The sequence below is a fragment of the Schistocerca americana genome, chromosome X, assembly GCF_021461395.2.
Source record: "Schistocerca americana isolate TAMUIC-IGC-003095 chromosome X, iqSchAmer2.1, whole genome shotgun sequence".
Classification (NCBI taxonomy): domain Eukaryota; kingdom Metazoa; phylum Arthropoda; class Insecta; order Orthoptera; family Acrididae; genus Schistocerca; species Schistocerca americana.
Window position 1 is genome coordinate 964,712,726 of NC_060130.1, and position 19,067 is coordinate 964,731,792.

General features: G+C 41.2%; 1 protein-coding gene across 1 annotated transcript in view; it reads left to right on the top strand.

Annotated features, from left to right (window-relative positions):
* LOC124556422 overlaps window positions 1-19,067 on the top strand; it is a 962,508-nt gene that overhangs the window by 567,913 nt on the left and 375,528 nt on the right. The window contains exon 5 of the mRNA XM_047130380.1: window positions 12,491-12,928. Coding sequence (XP_046986336.1) covers window positions 12,491-12,928 — 438 coding nt within the window. The remainder of the gene's footprint in view (window positions 1-12,490; window positions 12,929-19,067) is intronic.

A 19,067-nucleotide genomic window follows, 5' to 3' on the forward strand; every position in this document is an offset into this window, starting at 1 on the left:
TCCTTTTTGTAAAGTACAATTTTACTTTTCGCGTTAAGATCGAATTTTTATCCGCGATCATGGCAGAAGCTGTCTGATAAGCTAAATATGAGTCTAGAGAATATAGACTCGATGAAAATAGTGCTATGAGAGACGCGTAAAACAGAACTCTCGCGCCGGTATGCTATTGCCCTATACCAGTAAACGAGGTGAATTCAAAGGACAGTATTCATTGATACTGTAATCTAGATTACTGAGAACTGAGAAATGGAAACCTATAATATGATCCTACGAGTCTACTTATATACTTTTATCTGTCACAGTACATTTAGGAATAACACGAGGGGAAGTCTCTTCTTCATCTGCGAAGTATGGTATCAATGAATTACAAAATGGAACGATAATAAGTTGATCAACGTGCTAATGTAGTATCAAAAAGCTACATCTCGAGTTTTGGCATTACTGCAAGTGCACCAATTCCTGGCGTGCATTCACACATTTATTTCTGCAGGTGACCCTTGACACCAGCGTACAGACGCCAGTGCCTACTACACAGAATTACGTGTGAATTGGCAACATCTCGTGTTTTATGATCATGTTTTCTTCAGATTTCACTGCAGTTTGGATGCTGGAGAGGTGAACGAATATTGCAGAGGAGCACCGCACAAACTAGCGGAGTAATCATATTATCCGATCTTAGCTTCTGTGAGCCACGGATAACAATTTCCTGTTTCTGGCACTCGTCCTACAATGTTGTTTTCCAGTAGGAGAAAGGGAGAATGCTCGATCACACATTGCAAGGAATTTTCAAGAAGTCTTCTTCTGCACGACTGATAAAGCTTTCATTCATTTAGTATTTTGATCGTTAAACAGGCTCTGAATTTCGTCACGCACAAATTCGTTTGAAACACTCATCCTATACACAGTACAATCTTTGTTTGGAGTCAGGTAGAAGCCATCAGGAAATCTTTCCATATGGACACATTGCCAGACCTGATTGTTTCACATCACACTTATCAAAGTGAATGACGGCTTCACCAAACAGGCTTACCGGTTTGAGGCAGGTCATCGTGTGTTACTGGCCTCCATATTTAATTGTGTCTTTGTTCGTGCAGATCGAATGCAAATAAATGTCACTCGTTGTTCGTAGCGCTTCGTAGTAGTACAGATCCGGAAACAGCATTTCAATTCGGGAGCAAAGAATCAGAATGTCTACTCATTACGTGAATTAATATTTATTGCCATAGCCTAATTGAAATAAACTGTTTTATGTATTCAAAATCCATCGTAAGTGGATGTCAGAAAAACTGGCACAGCGCAACCGCAGCTAATTCTCTGTATGGACAATCATATGCGTGACACCTCATATAAATTGACATAATTCCATTCACACTTTTCGTGAGGCCTGAGTACTGTGATTAAAAACAAATTTCAGTTTTTCTGATTGAGCATTAAAAGTTATATTCGTGTACCGTCTTAATTATGCAGTGATTGGCGCATCTCCTCTCTCTGCGCACGAATGGTTTCAGTTTTGGATTTTATTAGGCGCTCTATAGAGTTTTTGCTTGTTGTAATTGGGATGGGCTGCTGCTGGTTCATAAAGGCTAACCTGGAATTCTAGCGCCAGCTGGGTTTAGTGTTGTACACGCTCGGTGTAACGTCTCAAGTTAACTAAGAATTTGGACTCCGTAACCGTAGGAATTATAAAAAGACATATTCTCTTAAGCTCCACAATTCACAGGCTCTCGTAAGCAACATCGAGAAAATTAAATTGGCTCCCTGTAAATGCTTAACGAAGTCGCTAGCAAATTAAGCTCACTAGAACCAATCTATTGAGAAATCCAAGGTTCATATTTTCCCTCAGTAATTACGTGGTTCCGCTATACAAGACTATAATAAATTCAAATAGTGCACTGCCTGATACATAAGTAGTTAAGTAACCGATGACATTGTAGTCTATATAGCGCATGACTGGAAGCTTCAGAAGAATTACACAGTACGGCTGTGCCACACTGACAGCAAGTAGCAGAAAAAGTCAATGTATATAAACAGCTGAATGTGCCGCGAAATAGTGCTGCAATGAGAGGTACGGTACAAGGGTCCTCTTGTGTTTTGTACAGCTATGGAGTGCTCATTCCATTTCTTCATTCTACAATAAAACAATAATTAAAAAAAATACCCAGGGAACGTGCTTACATAGTTCGTGACATATGTTCATGTACTGTATGTCACACTGAGATGTGTTATTACAGGTCGTTTGTCATGTATCTCATACTGATTCTATAAGATCAGTTTACGTCTCATAACTCACGTATTACGTAATTTATTCTCTAAATTTTCTGTTCCCCTAACTTCTTCCTTGTGGATCTTCCAGTTGCCGAAAATAACAAGAAAATTTTATTTCCGATATTTAATGAAGAACAGCAATGAAAACTAAAGTATTCTATAAGGATAACAGTCAAGTTCTAACCCATGACAGCCTATAGCGACACAGAACAAAAGTAAACTGTTGGTGGCAATTATATTACTCTATCTCTGATTCTGGAACCATCCAAAGCTCTGTCCAGCTGAACATACAAAGCGCCTCACTTGTTACGAAATAAGTTCGCTATCCCCTTCAATCAACGTTGTAGAAGTTTGTTAGGGGAAGTAAACCTTCGAGTATTAGGTTCTGTGTGTAATACAGCCGGGATACACTTTTCACTTATAGTTTCAGTTTCTGAATCCTCAGGCCGCATTCAGTTAGGAGGTACTGCATTTTTTAATTTACAACACGCAGAAGCTTGGGTTACTTACTGGATCAGGTAATACTCTCTCTCTTGGTTAACACAGTTAACTTGACACAAGAAAATTGATGAAACTATACAATCACCTAACGAATAGCAAGGGAACTATTCACTAAATCCTGTAACAATGGTGTTCCCGTATGTAAGTACGATGTGACGGAGTGAGCACCTCTCTTGAACGACTGCGATCTTTCGGGACACACTTTCGACGTTTGAGGAGCATCTATCGTACGTTTCAGTGCACGGAAAATTACTATCGGGGATACTGTTCCAGAACACATCTAGGAGTGTGGTACATAGTCGTCTATGCTAGACTGAAAGAACTTTGTTTATTTCTAGAAACAACTACGTCCTTTTTAAGTCGGTGCTCTTTGCTCCTCGCCCCCTTATTTTACTCCTTATTAATACAATATTTGTAGACACAAACGCAGTAGACAAAGGCTAATTTGTTACGTAGTATTTCTACAACAATTGATAAGTTTCCCAGCTTAGTATTTAATGGTTGGATTGCTTCCTAAATGACTGCTGTATTTCCTAAATGACTGCTGTATTTTCAGATTTTCTGGTGGCTCCACTCCATGTCGTAAAAGCAGTTAGAAATAGAAATTTTCGCTTAGGTTTGTAAATTACTTTGTTTGGACGTATCTGTCTTACGATACGGCCCTTTGTCTGTACACCACGCCATGTTCTAGCGGCCGTAGCCATCGCATGCGGGGGAAACAGCGACCGCAAGCAAGCAGCCACAAGTCGCGTACAACTTTCCTTTATTCACCGGTTTCGCTCGTCAGACGCGTGCATCTTCAGACATTTTAGTAGCCAAAATGTATCTAGTCAGTAGCTTCTGCAGGCAAATTGTGAATGCCTTCGATTTTCCCTTTGAATGCCTCAGGTAACATGCAAATGTCATCTCTATTGGTGCAGTAATGTTCTGAATCTGTCCCGCTCAGTTCTGATCGGGTTCAGTACGTGCCAGGGTCGTAGGGGTGGATGAAAATCTGATGCTCGCTGCCACGGAGTTTTAACTGGTTGGTGGCGCACAAAGGAGTTTCCTCCTGCCACTCACTGACCCCGGCATACTGCATGTAGAAGTGCCTGTTCTGCAGACTGAGTGCTGTGTGCCACGACGGTTTCCTTGACCTCCGTCGCTGGTATTATGGTCGTGAAAATTCTGAATGAATTTGCAATTCTATTTTTTTTTATTCTTGTCAATACGTTCATCACTGACTGTGATCTTCTTATGGATAGTGGTGCAACATTAACAAGAATCTGTAGCCAGCGTGTGTTTGTAGGCGATGAGGAGCATTGCTTGATTGAGTTGTGTGTCAATGACTTTAGTGAGAACACTGTTTAGTCAGTTCGAACAGCAGTATTCTGCGTGTCAGTGACAAAGAGCTAAAGCTGACTGTTGCCCCAGACCCTTACTGTTAACTTCTGGAGTATATTGTTCTGAGTTTTGTAATTGACTTTCATATTCCGGAGATGGGTTCTGTACGTCAGTGACCTGTCTATTGTCTGTTACAGTATTAGAGATTCTAATCTTTAAATGTTACGAGAGGTTTCTAGCTTTCTTGTTTATTCATTAGATGGGAAGCTGTTACATCGGTCTTTTGAGGATTCGGTCTTTGAGTATTATATTTGGAGCATTCATCCAGCAACTTCAGCTCTGATGTTACTTTTGCTTGAGCTTGCTAACGCTTTGACCCTGAGAGATCTACACAGTATCATCAGCGCAAATAAGTTCCCTGGACTTTGTTTCTGAAAGGTGTCATGTATACAAAGACCAGTAAATAAAGGAAAGTTGTATGCGACTTCTTATTAATGCCATGTTCTACTCACATGACATTAAACATTATAGTTTTGGCGTCAGAGCTGAAATAAGGACTCATGTGTCTAAGCATAGTAGACCTGTACTGTGATGTGAAGTGTAGATGATAGTTATTCCAGTACTTGCAGCCGAGGCAACCTTAAAACTATAACCCAGGCACTAACGAACCACGGGAACCATATCAGCGACTGACTATCGCCACCCACGCCGGTATAAATCTACTGCATATTTCGTACAGTATTTACAAGCTCTGCTCTCTGCTTGGAATGCAAGATTAGTTCTTCGAACAAATTACCCACAGATCCCATCAACAACGAACACACATTCACCGACTAATGTACACTAGTCAGCCAGAACATGATGACCACCAACGTAGCTGCCGGTAAGTTCACCGTTGACACGGATAACAGCGGTGACGCTTCGTGGTATGGAAGCAATGAGGCCATGATAGGTCGCCGGAGGCAGCTGCCACCACATCTGCACACACAAGTCACCCAATTCCTATTCATTCCGAGGAGGTGGGAGGTAAGCTCTGACGCCACATTCAATCACATCCCAGATGTGTTCGATCACGCTCAGTGGTGGTGAAATGGGAGGTCACCACATCAATTGTAACTCGCCACTGTGTTACTCAAATTACTCCATCGCACTCCCGGCCTTGCGGACATAGCGCATTATCTTGTTGGAAAGTCCTACTACCGTCAGGAAACATGATAGGTACGATGCCCCAGCTCGTCTTCGCCCCGCAGCACAGGTGTCGAGGAGCTGTCCCTCCGACAGGCGTGATAAAGAAGGTATCGGAATTCGTTAGATCATGCAGCGCTCTGCCAATGAGCCAACGTCCAGTGTCGATGGTCACGTGCCAATTTCAGTCGTAGTTGCCGATGTCGTGGTGTTAACACTGGCACATGGATGGGTCGTCGGCTGCGGATGCCTGTCGATAGGAGTGCTCGGTACACTATGTGTTCAGACGGCCTTGGACTCTGCCCCCCAGCATGAAGTCTGATGTTAGCTGCGCCACAGTTCGCCGCCTGCCTTGTTTTAACAGTGTGCCGAGTCTACGACGTCCGACATCTGTAATGAGGGGCGCCACGACGTCTGGACGTAGCTTCACCTAGGTTTCCCTACACTCACCACAGCACTCCTCGAACGCCCGACAAGTGACACTTCCGCAATGCTCGTGCCGAGCTTCCAGGCCATCACAATCTGCCCCCGGTGGAACTCAGATCGCGCACCTTCCCCATTCTACATACGGACAGCACGCTAGATGCACCTGCGTGTGTGACTAGCAGTCATTCCTCGCCAGGTGGCGCTGCTATCGCCTGGAAGGATTTATGTCAATAGTACGCCGTTGGTCATAATGTTCTGGGTGATCAGCGTATAAGTGCACCTACAGTCCATTACAAGAGTCCATGAAATGAAATGTCGTGTGGCTATGGCGTCCCGTCGGGTAGACCGTTCGCCTGGTGCAAGTCTTTTGAGTTGACGCCACTTCGGCGATTTGCGTGTCGATGGGGATGAGATAATGATGATGATGATGATGATGATTAGGACAACACAACACACAGTCCCTGAGCAGAGAAAATCTCCGATCCAGCTGGCAATCGAACCCGGACCCCTTTGCAAGATATTCCGTCGCGTTGACCAATCAGCTACCGGGGTGGACACAAGAGTCCATGAAACAGTGTAAATAAATGTCCAAATACGTAGTTTTAGACAGAATTAGAGTTAAGTCAGGCTGCACCAGAAAAAAACTTAATTATCAGAAACGTCCTTAAAATTTGATCTAAATATCTGTCATTGAGTTAAACGTTTAAGGTTTAGATCTTTTTTATGACACTAACCATTGTCATAGAGCAGATTTCAGATGCCGTACTTTTTCTTTGATAACAGAAACTGGAAAACTAAATGATTCATACAACGCCTAATTAAAGAACTTCAGTCATTCACTCACTGTTGGCGAACCTAACAAGAAGTACTGAAATTCTGTGGTTTTTAATTTTTATTGATATGTGTGGACAAGGACATGGATGTTAAGTGCCTGCAACTCACAATATGTTTTAGAGCAGAGAGATATTTTCACTTCTACTGCGTTACAGGTTGGTCATTATTAAACTTCCGCTATTTGAGAGGGCGCCCATGAAAACCTCTGAAGTAGACACCAAGCAGGTTGCATTCTTACCGTTTTGTGGTTCGACAACAGGGAAGATTAGTCGGCTCCTGAAGAGGCATAATATTGACACAATCTTCAGGCCTCCGGCAAAGATCCTGCAACTAATGAAATCTGTTAAAGGCGATGTAGGCCTCAGAACGCCAGGAATTTACAAGATACCGTGTGGATGTGGGCAGTTCTATGTCGGCCAGACTGTTCGCACTATTGAACAGCTCCGCATAGACCATGATAGGTGTTACCGTCTGCGCTATCCCAAAAAGTCAGCTGTAGTGGAACATGCTCTGGAAACCGGACACCGAACTGCATTCGATGAAACGTCTATTATTAAACGGACTAATGGCTAGGGGATAGCATGATAAACGAGGCCATAGAGATTAGAATTTCTGACACCACCTTCAATAGAGACGGTGGATTGCAGCTGAGTACAGCATGGGATCCGGTGTAGAGGGAGTTAAAGCGCGCCCGGCGGTCGCGCGGCCAAAACATTACCATATATGGTGCGGGACCGAGCACCAGTGACGTCAAAAGCGACGGCGCAGCTATATAAGCACGGCAATGACAACCACACGACAGTCATCCACTTGACAATGGCAGAGGGTATCTCTGCCCAAAGCTCGTGGGCAGTAAACGACTGGACGCAGCTTGAAACCCGGGAATGTTTTATTAAGAGGGTAACATTTGTTAATTGCGTATCATATTTACGTTCCAGGTTACAAACGTTGTTCAGTGTGACGACCATCTGCATCCACGACAGATTGGAACAGCACTAGAGACACCATTTCATACTTGTTGGCAATACTGTTCGAACGGTGGAAAATGGTTCAAATGACTGTAAGCACTATGGGACTGAACATCTGAGGTCATCAGTCCCCTAGACTTAGAACTAGTTAAACGTAACTAACCTAAGGACGTCACACACTTCCGTGCCCGAGGCAGGATTCGAACCTGCGACCGTAGCAGCAGCACGGTTCCGGACTGAAGCGCCTCGAATCGCTCGGCCACAACGGCCGGCTGAACGGTGGACCATGGAATGTTTAGCTGCCGTTACACAGCTTGTGAACTACTTAAAGATCGTACATTAGGTCCAGCAATGGCAACAGTAATTTCTTCAATAATTTGTGGCGCAAATGGCCGTCGGCCTCTCCCAGGAGAAATTCCCAAATCGCTAGCTATTCGAACTTTCGGACCACGTTCTTCAACCGCGGTGTCGAAAGAGGATCTCCCCGTATTATTTTAAGGCATCGATACTAGCGTGACCTGCAGAGCTATTACTGTTGTTTTGATAAAAAAAAAAGGTTTACGAGTAAAGCCTTCTCACCTTTTCCAGACCGGTTTCAATTGTCTGTAGCTTAATGCACGCTGATTCTTGTGTTTCAACTTTACGTCGCCGTCCCATTACCGGCCGCAAATCCTGCAGCGCACAGTCTAAACATCAAGCCCATAAAGTTGGGTACCCATACGGGAAATAGTTTTCAGTGTAGGCTGGCTCAAATAGCGAAAGTTTAATTATAACCACCACGTATACTGAATAATATGATGATTAATTGTAAATTAGAAACAGAAAAGAAGCAGAGCATAATGACAGACTAAATGAGGTCGTAAATAATTTTCTATTACTCCTGTAGAAAGGTTACACTTCGAAGTGTAGATTCTCCTCTGCAAGTATTTCACATCATTCTCCTTGAAGTATGTTCATTCTTCACATCGTTGTTGCTTCCTATAATTTGGAATTCTAAGTTGGTGCAGAATTTCCCGTTATTTTGAAGGATTGTACAGGAATACATCTTTGTACCGAGCTCTACTTGCGACGGTCCACTATTCCGTTGGAAGATGAAATTGTTTTCTAAACGTAGTTTCGTCGTAATTTACTGTACGTTTACTTTCGCTGTATCATTATGCGTTATATTGCTCATTCTTTCCGCAGAGAAATACTGGCTTCTGGTACTGGGGAAATTAACATCCCTCGAAACAAGCACTGAGCCTGAGACTTTGTCACGTCTAGTCGACATCGAGGTCACTAGTGTCGCAGCACAGGGGAAGGAAATCGGCCGCGCCCTTTCAAAGGAAGTATTCCGGCATTTGTGTGGAGCGATTTAGGGAAATAACGGAAACCCTTAGCCTGGATGACCGAACGCGGATCTGAAACGTCGTCTTCCCGAATGTGAGTCCAGTGTCCTCACCACTCCGCTACCTCACTCGGTCAAGAACGTAAAAAAATGCTTTCATCACTCGACCGTATTCCAGAAGTCTTCAAGGTGACTTAGATATTCAACTATGAATGTCGGCTCCTCATGCGATTTAGTTCATTAATGTACGTTTCTTCCTAGCTACCCGTCCGTGACAGTCTTGCGGTCTATACACATTCCTTATCGCAGATGCAGTGAGGTCTGTACCCGTTTTTTGAGCAAATAAGTAACTACTTATGGATCACAGATTGTGGGCTCCATTTTGAGGATATACAAAGTGTTTCCTTTTCCTCTGTCTGAGAGGTGCAGTCGTCGTCTGATGTCCTGACTTTTCTCTGTACTTCAAAAATGTTCCTTTGTACAAAATACACACAATAGTGGCCTCTGCAATATCACTATAATGAATATGCAGATTTGCAATTTTTCGTCCACTTCAGTCCCCATCAAATTTGAACCATTCATCTTGGTTGGGTGTCGCCACTTTGCTCTCTCTGTCTCACTCGCCCTCTATATATCCCTATGTTCACAACACTTTCTAACAGCTTTCTCTCCTACTGCTACTGTCATTACTCACTCTCTAGAAACAACTATTCAGAACACTATTAGTATAGCCTGTTGAGACGATATTTGTCGTACTTCTGTTATATAGACCATGAAAAGCTCTGCAACGTCAAAACTGTTGTCACCATACGTCAAATACCACGGAAATAAGTGGCAAATGTCAAGAGAGCACCATGTAGCGTCTGAGTTAGCCGCCCTCTTTCCTGCTCTTAGCACGGTAACGTATGTCTTGTATGCCCTAAGTAATGTTCAGTGTCTGAAAAATACAATTACACGCAACCTCGAACTATTTCAGTCTTCTTATTCTGTGATATTCTTCTTTCGTACCTATTTTTGAAAATAAACATCGTATCACATCGAATTTTTAGAGTTCTCTTTATCATGATTCCGACACTAAAATGCATCCCTCCCACAACGTTGAAATTGTCGGCAAATACCATGAAGAAACAAAAAACTTCGATATCCGAATACTTTCCTTTAAGTTACTGACTACTTTTTTCTGACAGGAATGGACGAGTTTTTTAAGTTTTGTGTTACTTAACACAATATGTTTCATTTTTTTCCGTACTCCAAGTAAGAAATAAATTCTACAGCATCTGAGATCTGTTGTTTACGTTACTTAACATAATTATTTCTGGTGTGTGTGTTAAAGAAACCCCAAAGTCGAAATAAATATATGTCTCAGCACTTCTTACACCCACTGTATGTGCTAAAATTAAAGTCCATTACGAACAATCCGCTACAAATTGAGCGCTTTTAAACCACTGGTTGTATACTTTCATTATATTAATAGAGTGATCACTTGCGTTAAAACAAGTACTTCGATTTAGCACAGCGTGAGAATATTGTACATTACTTTTGCAAACTTTCTTATAGTGCTATGTGATGTAAGCAGAACTTAAAAGTTGTGGTTTGTGATATGTGATAGGCAAACTGACTGGGCTATGAATTTTTGGAACTTGACTAATTCATATTTTTCCCATTCTGCGTACATTGTTCTACAATTCAAGGGTCGAAACACGTCGTTTCGAACGTAAGATATAGGCAAACATTTAACAAATATATTACTAAAGCATGAATTTTCCAGCTTTGCATTGATTTTACCATATAGGTACCATATTGGAAAGATGAAGAAAGAAACTGCTGCTCCATACAGTATAGGAAGTAAGAGAATTGTTTCGATAAACTCTAAGAAATGACATCAGAAACTGAGTAGCGGTGTATACAGAAATTTCTGCGAGAACTAGTAATCGTTTCCTACATCTTACATACATTCACAAAGAAAATACTGTTATGGATTTGGGACTCATATCCACGAACAAAGAGGAAGGAGAGATGTATAGAGAAATAGAGAAGAAGAGGGAAGAGGGTAGAGGAAACAGATGTGTGTGGAAGAGAGAGAGAGAGAAAGAGAGTGAGGAGGACGGGGGGGGGGGGGGGGGGGGGGGGGGAAGGAAGATGTGTGAGTAGAACTGGGGGGATGAAGTGGAAAATGTCCCCTGCAGTGACAGTCGGGGATGGAGGGAATATTTATGTAATGTTTGATTCCACACGCGAACACTTCTAGAAAAACTGAGACGAAAAAAGTCTGTAAAAACACAGTGTACCACCTCGAAGTAAATCAACAAGAGTTACAGACATCCAAGAAACATAAACTTTTAAATGAATGTATTTTGTTTTCACCCATCACCTTTTTGTTTCTGTACTGGTAGCTTTTTCTAGTTGAAAATATTGATTATAGTACTAAATGAGAGAACATTCCTTGTCCGTCTCGCGTAGTTGGATGTATGCCTCACAGTTGATGTAAAGCACTAAGAGAATTGATAAACTACTGAGGAGGTTTTACGCACCTTGCACTGGCACCTACCTAACGTCTCTCACTGTCTCACCAGTTTTTTGGTGTTGTGTTCTTAGATGTAGATATAGCTAGAATGACCAGCACTTTTAAAAACAATATTTTCACCTCTACTGAGCTACGTGTGCGTAAGTGAAAGACATATCTGTGTTTCGGAAATAAAAGGAAATATATCCTTCACAATATTGGTGACTCTGACTATCGCCTTTCTCGGTAAACCAGTAAGTTAAATGCCCACAACTGGATTAATTTAGATTTATCTGAATCGACACAAATTTTAAAAAGTCTAGTTGTCGCTTACAAAAAAAGTTAGTTAACTACTATAGGGGAATTCATTTATTGATTCTGTATTAGTTTTCTTAAAAGCATTTTAGTTCAAGACCTTTTTTTTCTTGATTTCGAAAAGAAGAAATGTAGACGTCTAGTCATCTGCCTTTTTCACATATTTTATTATCTTACGATCGGTACTCATTAAAATCTAAAAGAAAAGTCTTTCAATAAATAAATGGGAACCAGGATCAATTAAATGCACCCTTATCTGCTCTGTTTTGTTTCGACGGATCAGAAACTTACAAGATGTAGATGTTGGTGGTGAGGAATGACATTTAAGTAAGTGCTGTCGCATCAGAATACAAAATACGAGTGTCTTATTCGGGAAGTTTAAGTTAATGATAAAATCGAGCATCCGCGACCGGAGGGAACGGCTGATAGTAACGCTTCGTCAGAACTGAAACCATTAAGTGCGGGAAGTTGCGTTCACTGTCCGGCTTGCGGATGCTCGAGCAGCACGGTACGGTAGCACCACTCACTGTTTGAGCACCATCACAGCAAGATGCATGTCAGCTATGCATCGTCCAGGTCTTAGCATTCACGTTTGCGATAAACATAGATGAAAGCACAAAATAGTTACTTTAAATAATGTTGTGGAAAGCGTTGAGGAAATCCTAGTGATACGGTAGTGTGACGTTTTGTGTTGCTAGTTGTAACGCAGGCGGCCGGAAGCCCCACGCCGGCGCTCCGGCCGCCTCCCTAGACGTACTCAAGTATTCTATTTGCACTGCATGTGTCATCCTACCACTGTGAGCACAGCACTGATTGTTTCTTTTCCTGCTGTTTTCATTTCAGACGTTCTACCAGCCTCCCTTGATTTATCTGGCACAGACTCTGCACTCTACCCGTATGACCCCGAGCAAGGAAATTTCCGAGAGTTGTGGTACCCCAGCTTGTATCCGTACTTTCTCTCCCCGCCCACCTCGCACCAGCACCCGCAACCGTCCCTAGAAGAAACTCAAATAGATTACGATGACTCGGAAACTAAACTGACTGCTTCCTATTCGGGGTCAATTTCAGTTAAGGTGATATCCTCGGAAAATGCCACGTCGTTTGACGGCATTGAGTCTCAGTTAGAGAACCCTCTAGTTGGCATTAGGGGTGCCAACCAGAAGGATTATAACGGAGTAAGGCAGGAAGTGCAATGGCAAGGCAATGGCAATGGCAACAGCTCGCTATTTGACGAAGACGGACAGCCGAGGCGGACTAGTTTGACGCAGTACCCGGGAAAAAGTATGTATCCCACAGGCACCCTCGAGCCAGAGACGAACAACAAACCCGTCCCCTGCTGCCTGCAGGCTGCTCTTTGCGCGTACGTCGTCTCTCTTAGCCGCAGGAGCGCAGAGAGGCGGGAAACTTTGTTATTCGTCTCTGGCCTATAATGTCTTTCTTTGTTTCTTCCAGCACGCTTTAAAATTAATTTTTTGACATTGGAATGAAGGTACACAGCAGGTAGGAAAAACAGAGTACTTTTAACATGCTTAATAACTGTTTCACAGCAACTAATGTTAAATGCAAGCACAAGCTTTTTGAATGGCTTCTGCTCGCACAATTAATGCTTGTTGCAAAAGTACATGCCTGTAATTTAACATTAACTTTTTGGCTTTGTGTATGTAATATTTATGTAATAATGATATAAATATATTTTCCTGTTTCTCTGTTCCCAAATTTCCTAAATATTTAATTACCAGTTTTTGAGACATACAGCACTCTTTTTACACTTTTCACGTCTTTTATGAAAGATGGCACGACACGTCGATATTTTAAAAAATCGTGCTAATAAACATAAGCAAATCACAGTTTTTGTCAAAAAAGAAAAGAAAAGAAGCAGCATGAGCATAAGCACAAACATGATGTTACATTTTCTACACGCTAAATAGTGCCTGTACTTGGAAAACACTTAACACTGTGTTCACGCTGCACTTGGCCAAATGAACAACATGTTATCTTCCTTGGAAGGTGTTTCAGTGATTCTGCTAAGCTGGAAACGCACAATATATTTGGCACGCAATAAAAATAATACTTCAATGTTGTCTATCTCTTTCTTTCCTCAGTGCTGGTTTTTAATGTTTGCCTGTAGTGGAATTGTTATCAAATGTGGCATATCAGAGTGTGGAAGAACTACAATTTTTGTGCTGTTCTGACGGTTAGGGCAAAGTTTAATGATTATACTATATAATGTACATTATTTCAGAAACAAAATATGATTTGTATGTACGACGGAGACCATTTTGTTAGGTGTTTTTTGTCGCACATCATGTTTACTAGTGTATCACCGGCACTGGACCGTGGTTGTGAAGATTACTGTTATTTTGAAGAGAAATTTTATGTGTTTAAACTCTTTTGCACCAGTCACCGTTCACAATTTTCGCATTATGCTTACGACTAACTGGAAATCTAACAGGCATCACACGATTCCAAACGATATGCAAATTAATACTGTTTTCAAATGCGAAACAAAATACTTCTTTCTCAGCTGCAACAAAACAGTTGCCTAACAAGAAATAAATTTATTACTGGTGGAATGAAAGTGCTTTGAAAGGAAGACAGAAAAATCGGTATCAAGAAAAATGTGTGATATACTAACTCGGTCAAATCTGAACTATATCATTTTCCTGAGGAGGGAAGTTTGCGAAACGCTTTGCGTCAAGGTATTATTATTATTATTATTATTATTATTATTATTATTTGTTATCCACTGCAGAGTCCTTGTCAAGATATGAGAGTGACGTACAAAATGTGAGCCACATTTAATGTAGCGCTACACTCCATGCCTTTAAATTTCTTTCTTTTTATACTCAACATTTTCTTCGTTTCTCAAGTTCTTCGCTAGCTGATGCAGTTCCAGAAAGAAAAGAAAGTTCGTCCAAATGCAGTATACAGCTGTGTTATATGCGTTACAATATAAATTACTATACGCGTATTTTTTTTAATATGTAGCTGCTTCGGCATTCCCTTTTCTGAGTCAGAAACTATTTTCTGCTTTGTGCCTGTCATTCATGACGCTTAATCTCTGCTGGGTGCGGTATTGCAACAAGTCTTACCGCGTATACTTGTACTGCGCTTTGTTAAAAATATTCGTGTTATGAGGTTCACTCTTGTTCTTCGCATGGCTTTAAATTTTATGGCCGTATAAGTTTATTTTTATTTAACTGACATACTTTTGTATTTGGAAGTTACAACTGTTTATATTCCATTCATGAATGATGAAGTTTTAATTACACGGTTCTTTTATCAGCAGGAACATCAGTAAGTTTTTCAGAACAAAGCTTGTGTTATGTTGCAAACGCAGTATGTCTATATTACCAGCTTTGACTTAGATGTCATTGAGAATGATTCAAAAGATGAGGATTACTCGGCAGGAAACTGAAAGATGCATTAATAGGAAAGACCGGAAAACTCGTGAATCGAGCAGGAACCATACTGAGGTGGAAAACGTAAGTATGAGTTTAACGAAAATTTAATAGAAGTGACCAGGATATGTAGCTATGCGAATGGGTCGTACATGGTCCAAAGAAGCTCTTTGATGGATTCCAAGAGATAGGAAATGATCCATGTGACGGCCTACTAGAAGTTGGGTAGAGAAAATTAGAAAACAATCAGGAGCAATATGGACGTATATAGCTGGAATCTCTAATGCGTAGAGAAGTGTAGAAGAGACTTTTATGCAGCAGTGCTTGTCAAATGGCTGAAAATGAACAGTGAGGTAGCCTAAAAACTGCAAATGTATCTTCGCCACAGAAGATTCTATCCTGGAATCACCGCACAAGAGGATTTTCGGATTTCGTTTCAGTACAGGATCAGTACAGGAACTGGAAACTACGCTCGTATTAATATGCACATTAAATCTGGTCACATAATCGAAACATTGTACGTACCTGAACATTACACGTGTATTCAAAATTGTGTGCATAATCTGAAATACGAGGGCTATTCGGAAAGTAAGGTCTGGTCGGTAGCGAAATGGAAAATAAGAATAAGGACAAATACGCAGAAACGTTATGCATAAGAAAGCTAAACAGTGATATAAAGTAAGCAATTGGAATTAAAGGTATGCTCTCCCGCTCTCGTGCATTACTCGGCATATAATGGAAAAACGCCAAAACGAATAGAGAAAGAACACATTTGTACCAAAAATGCTGATGAGACAGGACAAAAACTTCAAAGCCATAACGAACAGTTTCTATCAGTCATGAAAAGTCCTTCTTAACACATAACTCTTCATGGGAAAATGTGTGTCAGAAGGTCAAAGTATCATAACATTAGTTTAGAACCCATGAGACTTAGGGGGTCATAATGTCACAATCGTCGTGGGTATTGTTAGTGACAAGGAAATTTGACGCTGGTGCCATAACGAACTTTTTCCCGGACTTACACATTTAGGTATCAAACATTTGCATTTTTTAAACTAAATGAATATGCTCTGCAACATTAATTTCTGAAACAGCCTTCAAAACGTGATTTTTCTTGCGAGTGGTGCGTATGTGGAATTTTCTGTACTTGTCCACCGAAATCTTTCGTGTCCCTACAGCACCATGTCCATCCTCATATATTCGTCAGATGAATGGGTATCTGCATCTACACATGATTCCTATGAGGTATAGATAGTTTGTTAAATTTTATAGTTCCAGAAAAACGTTTGCATAGGTGTACCGCATTCCCCATTTCGGCCGAATCTGACAACATAAACAGGGTGCAGCTTTCTAGTAATTCCTTTCTCGCCGAGAAGACAATACATTCGCTCAACTCTTGCAGTATGTTGCGTTTATTATGATTCATTTTCAAAACAATTCTCATATATACTGATTTTATCGTCATTGTTTCATAATTAATAAGGTGCTGGTTAACAACTTTTCTCAAATACAAAATATTTTTACGAACTTCCAGCATGCTGCTAGGTCAGCAGATTCTGTTAATCATTACAACGAAAAACCAGTCCATAGATGCAACAAACTTTACTTTTTTTTATTCACTCGATGATTATTTTCGGTCTGCGACCCATTTTCAAAACATCGTAATATAGTCATCAATGGTATTTCCGAAGATCTTAGTTACCTGATTGAGCTGTAACTGTTCGTTGCACATTTTTGACATGGTTTTCACTTCTTCGAAAACATCATTTTTGGCTATGTTTCGATGATTTGAAAATGCGTCTCGGCCCGGAACTAGTCATCAAGTGAATAATAAAAGTAAAATTTAAAACTTTGGACTGGGCTTTCGTTGTACAAAATATTTTATTATATTTACAAAATTGAGTTAGCATTATTATTTTTCAGGTAGCTTGCTAACACTAGTTATCGCGCGTCTGTAAATTCCTTCAAAAACTTCAGAATAAAAAGAAAGTCAAGGTTCCCAAATATATGTTTGTTCTGCGCCAGACCGACACTTACACAAATTCTCTTAATAACATAAGAAGAACATGACGCGTAAAAGTAAGGAATCAGCGCTGTATAGTTATTATTTCTACGAAGAAAATTCTCGATGTTGTTAAAGGATGAGAATCTTTTCTGATACAGGCAAGGCGCCAGACCATTAATACTAGTAGAGGCTTCACGAGGAAATTGCTGATTTTAGCTTCAGTTGGGTGTTCATTGCTGGTCCTGTTTTTAGTGCCGTCTACCCAGTGTCAGTGTCCACAATGAGGGTTTACATCTATCGGATGATCACGTGATATCGCACCTAGTAGCGACGTCGAAAGGCTGAGGATAATGTGCAGAGATGTTGTAGATTCGGTTATTTATGGTTGGCCGTGTATTAACGTCGGCTATTCTCGGTTTTCGCGTGACCGCTAGCCATTGGCCTGACAAGTGGACATCAATACAGTCCCTTGTGCGTACAAGCCGTTTTTTTCTCCGCTACCACGTGGCGCGACTGTGTAACTGTCTTCTGCTTGTTAGTATCTACGCGGGGAGAGTAATACGTTTATCTGCTATATTTTTTTCTAAAATCTCAATAAAATTGGTAAGTCGCAATTTTCACTAAGAGCGCTCTAATGTCACTATTGTGAGAAAGGCAGACTATCACGAATAGCACTGCATATATATATATATATATATATATATATATATATACGTAACGAAACTGTCTAGTTACAGCGATATTCACTGGAACTTATCTTTTTTGTGCGCTCGGTACAGATTCTGTTATTCTGACGTCAAAGGAAGCGGTAGTTTTTAAGTAATGAATGTTCCTCATCAGCTAATAGCTCTTTCATGCATTAAGGAAGCACATGCATTTCCTGTGTTCATGTCACCCTTTTTTTTTTATCTCTCCACTCTTGTTCTTACATGACACTATGTCTGTAGGTCAGACTCCGGGCATAGTCTTGCAAGTTTTTTCAACAAAAATTCACTGTATAACTTTCTCTGACACTACCGCATTCACTATTATCGAATTGACGCGTGGCTAATAGTAAAGCAATACCGGGAAGCACCTCTCGCGTACCCAAAAGCAAGTACGCACGGGAATGTAGCTGGCAAAATAGGTGCGACTGAAAAATGGTTCAAATGGCTCTGAGCACTATGGGACTCAACTGCTGAGCTCATTAGTCCCCTAGAACTTAGAACTAGTTAAACCTAACTAACCTAAGGACATCACACACATCCATGCCCGAGGCAGGATTCGAACCTGCGACCGTAGCGGTCTGGCGGTTCCAGACTGCAGCGCCAGAACCGCGCGGCCACTTCGGCCGGCGCGACTGAAAAAGAAAATGGTTTGTACAAATCGTCAATAAATTATGGAACAAAGCGAGAAAAACGCAGTTAAGAAGGCTGGCTGCAGGATATCATTTATGCACGTCATACCTAGCGACGGAAAACAGGCATTAAGTTGTTCACTAATTTGTATCTGCAGCCCACCATGTGTTTATAGGGTGTGATCTTAATGCCCTGTGCATTAATTTCGGTAATTATTACGAAAATTAGTGATTGTTTCAAAATATGAAATATGTGGTGGTAATTTTAGGTAGTATTCGTTGACACACACAGAGTTTTTAAAAAAACTTTTTAAAATACAAAAAACACTCATAGCCTACATTATGCAGGCAATTGTTCATTGGATGGTGCGAATGGAGCGGTCTACTGCCTGTCGAATCTCTGAATCAGTTCTGAACCGAATGCCACGAAGCGGTTCCTTCATCTTCGGAATCAAATCAAGGTCACAAGGACATAAGTCCGGGGAGTGTGGTGAATGGTACAGTACTTCCCAGTCCCATCGACCGAACAGAGCAGCCACAGCTTACGCTGTACGCGCCCGCACATTGTCGTGCAAAATGAGGGGTAGGTTGTGCAGAAAGTGTCGCTGCCTCTTTCGCAAAGCTGGTCGCAGGTGATGCTCCAAAAACGAACAGTAATACTGTGCATTGACGGTCTGC